Source organism: Phalaenopsis equestris, unplaced genomic scaffold (genome assembly GCF_001263595.1).
Source record: "Phalaenopsis equestris unplaced genomic scaffold, ASM126359v1 Scaffold000309, whole genome shotgun sequence".
In the NCBI taxonomy this organism is placed as follows: domain Eukaryota; kingdom Viridiplantae; phylum Streptophyta; class Magnoliopsida; order Asparagales; family Orchidaceae; genus Phalaenopsis; species Phalaenopsis equestris.
Genome location: NW_018164751.1, coordinates 2,141 through 12,356, shown reverse-complemented (window position 1 = coordinate 12,356; position 10,216 = coordinate 2,141). Strand labels below are relative to the sequence as shown.

General features: G+C 39.1%; 1 protein-coding gene across 2 annotated transcripts in view; it reads right to left on the bottom strand.

Annotated features, from left to right (window-relative positions):
* LOC110025592 overlaps window positions 1–9,554 on the bottom strand; it is a 22,922-nt gene extending 13,368 nt beyond the window's left edge. For both annotated transcript variants that reach the window (XM_020726150.1, XM_020726151.1), the window contains exons 1-2: window positions 9,073–9,554; window positions 4,160–4,219 (exon numbers count right to left, since the gene is read on the bottom strand). In XM_020726150.1, the coding sequence (XP_020581809.1) occupies window positions 4,160–4,219; window positions 9,073–9,514 (502 nt within the window). In that variant the 5' untranslated portion in view covers window positions 9,515–9,554. The remainder of the gene's footprint in view (window positions 1–4,159; window positions 4,220–9,072) is intronic.
* Between the last annotated feature and the right edge of the window lie 662 nt (window positions 9,555–10,216).

Here is a 10,216-nt window from a genome sequence, read left to right as displayed (position 1 = left end):
ATTTCTAACTAGACCTATTAGTAATTTATAAATTTATCTTTATCAAAAATTAAGTAGTTCCTTGTTGGATTGATATACGGACTCATAATCCATAGACTGATTAATATGTATATTTGTGTGATTGATGTTTGCATCACTACATTATAAACCCTTCCCACTTCATCCCGCATCACTTTGTTTTCAATATTAGCTATGGAGCCAAAGAGTAGGGGCGTATTCCTTGGCAGATGAGAATTCTAATACATGAAACATACACAAAACTAAGTGAAAAAATTGCAACAATGAAAAAAATATTTAGAAGATAAATGGCATAAACTTAGTATATGTCATGCAATTTTCGTGGTTTGATCTTAATAGTTATCAATCGAATTTATTAAAAGATGAGTTGATGCTTAAGTGTGATAGTTCTATCTATCTTAGATCCATTATTTACGAAAAAGTGGATAAAATGAGAATATAACCTTTGTAGTTAGACTTCATAATTAAAATGGAGAAATCGACAGAGGTTATTATATGAAAAGTCAATATCATGGATAATTAAAGATAAAGTTTATAAATTATAATTAGGTTGGTGATGATGTTGTGGGGTATATAAAATAGAATGAGAGAATTCACACTAGAAAATAGTAACGCAGCGGAACACACAGATTTATATGGTTCGATAAATTGTCTATGTCCACAAAGTTGCAGAGGATTTTACTACTTGAAGAATTTACATCAGTCGATTTTCTCGACTTACAGGAGAAAGTCCATCGCTTCCTCACTCTCTCTTCTTCTCTCTCTACACCGAGATACACACCGAAGAAGATGAAAAATGTATAAGAGAAAAAAAAACTCAATTTCTCTTTTGCCACAAGCCACCAAGACGAAACCAAGGGAGAGCAATTTTCTTATTCTTCTTTCTTTTTCCTTCTGTCGCAAAGAACTACTGCTTGCACTTCTCTTCCTCTGTCCCGTGGAAGCAGAACTGCCGAAGAAGAACAACAAAAGGGGGTCGTGCCAAATCTGAAGGAGAGCTGCTCCTTCTATCGTGAAACAGCAGAGAGTGAAGGGATGCTTCGCTTCGCAGCAGAGGAAGACAGGAACGGTTGGCACTATACACGAATCGACGCCAGGCGGGAGCGTGTCGCGACTGTTCGCGATAGGGAGTGGGAACTGGTGGACGGGAGCATGAAATAGGTCTTCACATTTAACAAATCTCTCACTTAGAGACCAATACACATGCAACAAGATCTCCTTCCTTAAACTGATATCCTCCACTGGCGGTGTCGTCATTTTCTTCAAACATGAATCATCCACCTCTGCAACTCAAAGCCTCTGTCTTCAAACCAAAAGACCAACTAAAGTTGCGAACAAATTCAGTTTCTCAAGAGAAACACTCTTAGTCAACATATGTAAACATAGTCTTGCACCTCCAAGCTATTTTCTGGGTTACCTATGTATCTGCTTGCAACTATTGCATGGGTAATATCATGTCTCTGCTGAAAGCCTTTTTTAACAACTCTAGTCTTGTACCTCTTACTGTCATTAAGCTCAGTCTTCATCTGATACACTCACTTGTTGTGTAATGTTTTCTTCCCTGATGAAGGTTCTGTCGGCTCTCACTTGATCGAATTTTCATTTTACAAGATTTCTTCATAGTTATGTGGTTCTCCACAATCTGTTTGTGGAACAATAGAAATAGGTGCCCCGGATCCACTATCTACCACATTCAACGCTTCTTCATTTGTCAGATATATTTTTTCAAAGTCACCTGCAACATAATTTCGCATCAATTCCCGATGGAATGTTGTATGGAAAGAAACCTCTTAATCAAATATTCAGTTATCAACAGAACTATGAACTGTCAGCAGTAGTGCATCTTGTACTTTTTTAGATACCACATTTGCGTTATCATTTTTCTTCTTCTTAGGATTCCTGCAGTTCATTTTTATGTGGTTAACTTTGCCACAATTCTAGCAGGTTATTTGTTGACCAGACTTTGATTTTAATCTCTTTCTATTTGAGTTTTTGTCATGTGATCTTCCTCTGCAATTAACATTCAGTGCTGAACTCGTACCTGAGATCTCGTCAGAACCTTTTTTGTGCACCTCTCAGCAAAAATCAAATCATGAATATCATCATATTTCAATCTAGATTTATCTGCAGAACTGTTAATTACCATTCTCAAGGCTTCCCAACTATTTGACAATAATGCCAACAATGTCAACGCACGTATCTCATCATCAAAATCAATTTCAACAGACGAAGATTAATTTGTAATAGTATTGAAATCATTCAGGTGTTGAGCAACAGAAACAAATTCAGTCATCTTCAAGTTGAATAACTTCTTCATCAAGTACACATTGTTATTCATCGATGGTTTTTCATACATACCTGATAAGGCTGTCATGAGATCTGCAGTCGTCCTCTCCTTGACGACATTGTATGCAACGGACCTCGACATATTCAATTGAATAACCCCCAGAACCTATCATTCCAATAAATTTCATTTAATCTCATCCACCATTTCAGGTTAATTCCCTAAAAACGAAAGATGAAGTTTCTTCTCATCGAGGTAGTCCTCTATCTGTATCCTCCAGCAACCAAAATATGTGCCACCAAATTTCTCGATCACTGAAACATTTATTTCATCTGCAGTCATCGTCTTCCTCAGTTCCGAAACAATGGGCTCTGATACAAGTTATTGTGGTATATAGAAAAGACACCAATCGACGACGAAGTGAAAAATAGAACGAGAAAATTCACACAATAAAACAGTAACACAGCGGAACACACAGATTTACGTGGTTCGACAATTTTTTTACGCCCACGGAGTTGCAGAAGATTTTACTAGAGAAATTTACACCAATCGATCGTCTCGACTTACAGAAGAAAGTCTCTCACTTCCTCGCTCTCTCTTCTTCTCTCTCTACACTGAGATACACACCGAAGAAGATGAAAAACGTACAAGAGAAATAAACTCAATTTCTCTTCTGCCACAAACCACCAAGAAGAAGTCAAGGGAGAGCAATATTCTTCTTCTTCTTTTTTCTCCCTTTTGTCGCAAGAAACTACTGTTTGCACTTATCTTCCTCTGTCCCGTGGAAGCAGAACTATCGAAGAAGAATACCAAAAGGGGGTCGTGCCAAATCCGAAGGAGAGTTGCTCCTTTTATCGCGAAACAGCAGAGAGCGAAGGGATGCTTCGTTTCGCGGCAGAGGAAGGCGAGAGCGATTGGTGTTGTTCGTGAATTGACGCCATGCAAGAGCGGGTCGCGACTGGCCGCGATCGAGAGCATGAATAGGCGGACGAGAGCGAGAAATAGGACTCCACATTTAACAGATGATGCATGAATTCAAATGTTGACAAATAAAAAAAGTAGTCAACGTACAAATTAAATTTAGGATTGTTTGAGGCAGCTGCAGCTTATTGAATAATTTGCTGATAAGCTGATTAAAAATAATCTGCTGGTAAGCTAGGTGCGATGACTATTACAAATTTTTATTTTTTTGGAAAAGTCAGACCGCTGTCAGAAAGTTCTCAGCGCACCTAGATAAGTGCGGTGTGAAAACGTTGTTTTGGCATTTTGAAAACGCATAAGCTGTCAAAACGCAGTTTACCCAAACAGGTCAGGTGTGTTTTCGAAACGCCACCACACCAAATAAGCTGCCCCAAACGTACCCTTAGAAAAATGAGAATAATAAGACGGATAAAATAAAACTAGAAAGAATAAATTAAATAAAGACTATATTAGAAGAATAGTTTGAGTGACATCTATGGAGAAAAATGATAAAAAATGCACTATTTGACTATCTAGTGTTGGAGAATTAATGTGAGAAGATTATATAGAAAAAGGCGGAGGCCTACGATAATATTGATAAAGTTTAAAATAATTTGTGAATAACATGTTTAACATGCCAGACATCAATCAGTAAGAAAAAACAAAAAAAGTGCAGATTCATAAACCAACAAAATAGTTCAGATAAAAAAAAGTGATGATGAAACGGCAAAAGGAACCCAAGAAACACAATAAAGTAGTATAGTGCTGTCAACAAAAGTAGGAAGGAAACAACATCTGGTTTTTTGAAAATACCCAATCATTAATCATTTTCAAGTATGATCTGGCATCTTGAGAATGAATACTAAAATTAGCAGACATCCACAGGATATGCTTTACCTTCCAAGCCAGTAAATTGTTTTAAAATTGTTGGTGTGACCTCTCTTGTTCCATCTAGAACTGCAGAGCAAAAAAAAAAACATGAAATTCAACAGTATTAGAAAAAAACTCAGTGAAGGAGCTGTCCGAGCTATATATAGAACCATTGGTAACATGGAAAAATACTGCAAATATCAACAGCATTATATGTCCATAATGAGAAATCATACAATCTAGGCATCCATGAGTAATAGATAACAAGTACAAGTATATATTGTATATTCTTAAGGACTTTAAATTTAATTAATAGAAAGATTAGCAAACATACCACTTAATTCTTAAGTATTTAGACATCTAACATCTATAACTTCACTTTTTACCAACATACCACTTAAGCTATGTATGACATGTTGTATTTCGCTTTTAGAGATTAAAATGGCGGTATTTTTATGTGATATGAAAATGTTGGGTGGTACAGAAGTAAAAAGTAAATTTTACGTGTTAGATATGTAAATACATAGGACCTGGGTCGTATGTATGTAAATGCCCGAATAATAATGCTTTCATTCTGTTCCAATGCAAGTGAATTTGGACAAGAATAAAAAGAGATACCAAAAACACATGACCCCATAACAAGGACACTCATATAGGTTGTGAAGTCATTTCTCACAGCAGAAAATATCAAATTTGGTAATTACATTCTCTGACATTATCCTTTCTCTGACAAAGGAGAGACTAACTTAGCAATATGCTTAATTTTCATAAAGTTGAATGAATTTGGTTTGACTTTCACGACAGTTTAGTAAAATGTTTTCTATGCAATAGTAAATAGAGTATTGAAAAGATTTACTATTGAGTTTACCATTAAAATGCCTTCCATGAGATAACGCAAAAAAAGCACAGAGTGCCCAAATTGGGCAAAGCTTGCAACTTTAGTAAAAAAGGTTTCACACATTACCGGTGAAGGGTTATGAAGCCATTTAGAAACCCGACTGAACAGAGCCCCACTTATATCATGAAGATTCTAATTGCGAGTTGGCCGTAAATCTAGCAGAATGAGGTTGATGTTGCACCATTCAAAAGTTCAACAGCAGATCAAGCACAATCAATCAACTTGAATGACCGTCTAAGACGGCAACAGGGTAGTAATTATTGGTGATAGGTGCAGTTGCAATAGCCTATAAGGATATTAACCTAAGTTCAAGCAATTTTTCCCCAAGTAGCTAAAGAATCAAATTAACTTGGCGCAATATTGATTGCACATAGAAGCAAAGCAAAAGAAGTGTGCATGTCAGGAGAAATGTATATAGAGAACTAAGCTAGGGTTTTGATGTTGGCAAAGCTGTAGACTTCCATAAGAAGAGAGACAAAGGGTTGATTCATCACACTACGAAGGGCTCTTTTTGAGTTATGAAGCATTTTGGCAAGGTCTCCTACTAGAACAAGCTCTAGATAAAGGTCAAACTTCATCTAATGCTCCACATGAGTATGCTTAAGCCCTTCCACACTAACAAGAATAATCAAAGTTTAAAGTAGTCTCAACATAGATCACTTCATAAGAAAATTTAGTATGATCACGAGGTGAAGTGAATCTTGGTAGATTGACTCTCACAAAGGACTTCTACTCCAAAGCACAAGTACTTAGTTTGATGGAAGCGGGTTACCCAATAATGAGGCAAGTCAAGAGAATGAGGAAGCTCAATGGAAATTCGAAATAAAATAGATGATTTCCATAGAGATTTGGGATGAGAGCATTATCGGGATAGGAAGGGGAGAATATCACGAATGGCAGACTTAAGTAGTGCCAAAGAGCATTCTAAGTTCTCACATTAGTTAGAAATAAAATAAAGAATCCCAAATGACTAAGTTTGATCACTCACTCTGCTCGGGGAAAAATATATACATTATAAGTCAACATGAGTTTACGTTATCTCCACAGCTTTGAAAAATGCTTTAGAAGGTTCGGGAAGATTCTGAACAAATGTATGGACTATTATGAAGTGTGGAAGTATCTATAGTATTTTCGATTCTCATAGAGAATTAAAAGTTATTTATTTGGTGTGCATATTTATAGTGTATGTTCACATAAAGAAAGTCAATTAGTCCAGTTGACAACTAGTTGTTTTCATTTGTGTGAGGTTGTGGGTTTGAATCTCTTGGATTTCAAAAAAATTGAAATATTTTTGTTGCAGAGGGAACGGTGTCGGTGTCGGCAGAGGTAAGAGCTGGCTGTCGGAGGTGGCCAGAGTTGTAGAGGCGTCGATGACCGGAGGACGAGTCATGTTGTGCTAATGGTCGGAGATTGTGGAGACCAATGGCTGGAGGTGGAGGCTAGCGAGCAGAGGTGGCTGACGGTAACTACTGAAGTTAGCTAAAGGTGGTAGATGTTGAAGTTGGTCGGCAATCAGAGGGTGGCGGTGAGAGGGTGGCGGCTGCTGGAGTTAGCAAGAGGTGGCGGCAACCAAAGCTTGACGCGACGATCAGAGGTAGTCAGCGATGGCCACCAAAGTTGGTCAGAGGTGGCAGTGGACGGAGCCCAAGCTAACGAAATAGCCTACTGTGGCTATTGGAGGCGACACTCGATGGTGAACAGTGGCCATGGCTTGCAGGGATGTGAATTGCAGGGATGCGAAATGCAGAGGCTGTCGGCTGTTGCGGCAGACAGTAGTGATCGGAGGACATGGATCTGAATGTCAAGTGTTCTGTGGTCAACGCTCGAAGCTGCTCGTAAATAGCAGCTTCTACATTGCTCTAAGTTTCTCTGGACCATAATTATTTTCCCATCGCCCGGGAACTTTATCGTCACATGGTAGGTAGAAGTTACCACCCGATAGTTTCAGGAGTGGCCCGGCGAAGATAGCATTGTAGGTTGGCGGAGATTCAACTACGAGAAAATCCTCCGTACTGTTGTACTGCTTCTCGGGTTCTCCCCAAAAGATGGAGAGGGCGACAAGGCTCAACGCCTCCTTCCTTTCCACAGAAAATCTGAATAGCAGGTTGGTCGGTGCTATCAACCAGTCGGTCTTCAAGCCGATCTTATTAAACACCGTCTTGAACAGGATGCCCACCGCACTCCCAGTATCAACGAGGATACTACCCACATGATAGTTGTTGATCTGTGTTGTGACAACGATTGTCTCGTTATAGGGATTCTCCTTCGGCGGGAGATCTGTGTCTATAAGGGATAATGGGTAAATGATTACGTGTCTATGAGATGATAGAGCATACCTCAACGGAACATTGTTGGTTCAGGTCAGAGGGTCTGTCCCCCACCCTCCCCGAAGATGGTTGGGATTATTCCTGCCACACGGACCTAATTTACTCGAATAAGTCCGTTTGGGGGCTCTACTATTGGAGCCTTGCCCTGTCGGTGCACAATTGTGTTGACTGCTACAAACTATTTGAACTTCTCGGCGCGAATGAGCTCCTCGATCAAGTTCCAGATGTAACGGAATTCCTCCTTGTCATGGTCGTGGTCGTTGTGGTACTGACAGCAGCTCTTCGAGTCCTGCAAAGCTGGGGGCGCTTATAGTGGTTGTACCAGTTTAAAGTAGTCCTTGTTTTGGATGACATGAACTATTTCAATCATTCACACATTGAGGGGTGGTGTTAGGACATGCATTTCTCATAATATCGGGCCGATCACGGGTCAGAGTGTCGCTTCGGATCATAGTGCCCCCAATTACTTACCCACTGATCCCGGGACTAAGGATCACGGCTCACTGCTTGGGTGATTATTGGAGGACTGGCTGTCCCCTGCCCTTTGTGATTCACCCTTATCCTTCCATTTTTTTTCAGGGGAATTTGGACGATCCTGGCTTATCCTCCGGAGAGTCCTAGTGATCTTCCTCAACGAGTATGTGCTCGTTTGTCATTTTTAGCACTTCTGCAAAAGTGACAAGTTTAAATCATACATAAACCTCTTACTTCAGATCCCTTGTTTCAGGGTTGTTCCGGCTATTTAGCTTTAGATTTCTCACTTCTAACATCTCATTCTAGAAAAGAATGATGTAGGCCCGAAGGCTCTCATTTTCTCCTTGTTTAACGTCAAACAAGGTGTCTGAGTCCTTACTTGGTTTTTGCACGTTTGAGAAGTGCAAAATGAAGAGCTTTTTAAACTTGTAGTAACTCGAGATGGTTTCGGCAGACCATTAAACCATGAGAGGGCCGACTCCTACAGAGTGGTTAACTAGACCGACCAATGACTCAAAAAACGCTACATGGTCAATCAAGTCGGACCCTCAACTTGGGCGGGTTTTGGATACGCGGTTTCATGCTCGGCCTTGAATCGTCGGTTAATTGTTTACTTTAAGAGGAGGTTCTTTCATCTTGGTTGATCTTTCTCTTTGAGATTTATGCTGGCATTTTCAGTGTGTACAGAATCCGAAAAACTGTTTGGATACGGATTTACTAAATCCTGTAAATATAGCATAACTATTTGGCAAGTAAGTAGAGCAAATTGAATAGCTCTTCCTCCAAATCCCGTAAATCCACCGATTCTTAGGATTTAGTAAATCTGGGATTAGATTTAGTAAATCTGGGATTAGGGCCTAACTGTGAAATTTGGATTTATCAAATCCCCGGCTTTATTTTGTCCAAAATGACCGTCTGGCAAAATTTAGCCTACATACAGGTTAAATTCTGCTCTAAATCCGTTGCCAGACTGATAACTAGAGCATTGGTATCCCTTCCGTCTTTCAAGCAAATGATGGATCAAACAAACTTCACTGTTTTCAAATCATGTTTCCTAACTTCAATCAACCAAATCAGCACTTGAATGAATAAAAAATAGCAAACCGCGAGCCATTCAGCATACAAAGCAAAAGGCTAAAAAATCAACATCAAAAAACAAATCAAACCCTCTTGAATGTTTCTAAGCCACTTCCCCGTTACGTGAATAATACCGAGAACAAGAAAAGGAGGTTTAAATTTACCAATATTTCTGCATTTTCCGAAGTTCTCCAGCAACCCACGACCTTTCAAAAACTCATAAGCGCTTCCAACCAACCTCATATCATCTGCATTGAGACAAGTGTCCAACACTTCCCAGTCCTTCTCCAGCATGGGGAGGTCCAGCATATAAGACGCGGAAGGTTTCGCGGGTGCATAAGGAGTAGAAGAGGTAGGTGCACTGGATTGAATAGGATTGCGAATGGTATTCATCGTTTTCAAAAACTGTAGGGCTCGAGCGAGGTCCTTCTCCCTCACGGCATCCTCATACTCGCGCCATTCTCGAATAGCTCTTAAGACGAGAAACCGGGATGTTTTAGCTGGAATACATCGAATTGGGATCGATAGTAGATTTGGTTTTGCGATTTTGAAGACGGGGAACGGGAGGCTTGCAGAAGTGGAGGCGCAGGAAAGCGAGGAAGACATGGAGGTGCAGAGGTGAAAGAAACGAAGTGTAGTATCGGCCTCTTTCTCCCGACTCGCTGTTGTTATTATTATTACTATTTTTATTTTATTTTAAATAATATATTTTAATTTCTAAAATGAGATAAAATAACTCATGCAACACAATGCTCACCACACTCGGTCCAAAAAATAGGTAAATATGACAAATATAGGAAAAATTATTTCATATGGATGCGTGCGGTGTCCGATCCTGACCGTAAATCATGCGATTGGTCATGATGTATTTCGGTGGGCTCACTTAAATTAAAAAAAATTGAAATAATCCTGTCAGGATCCCTGAGATGCATGCGGTGTCCGTATGCAATAATTTCTCCAAATATAGAGTGTTGGATTTTTGACATTTGGGTTCATTCAATGTTTACCCTCGAGATTTATCTGTTGTATCAAGGTTATGTTTCATCATTTTGCCTCTTTTCTTGCTTTTTTTATTTTTGTTTGATGGCATTTCTTCATTATAAGGTCCCACATGTTTGTTTGTCTCCTAGCTTAATGACTAGGAAGAAACTTTGAGGCTTGTATGAATCAAAATACAGCATAGGGCAGTTGTGTGTGATAAGATAATTGTTTTTTTTTTAAAGTAAATCTGATAATATGCTTATAAATGCGAGATACTTATTTTCTTCTCTTTTTTTAATAGTTTTTTTTCCAACTTTTTTTTTTAGA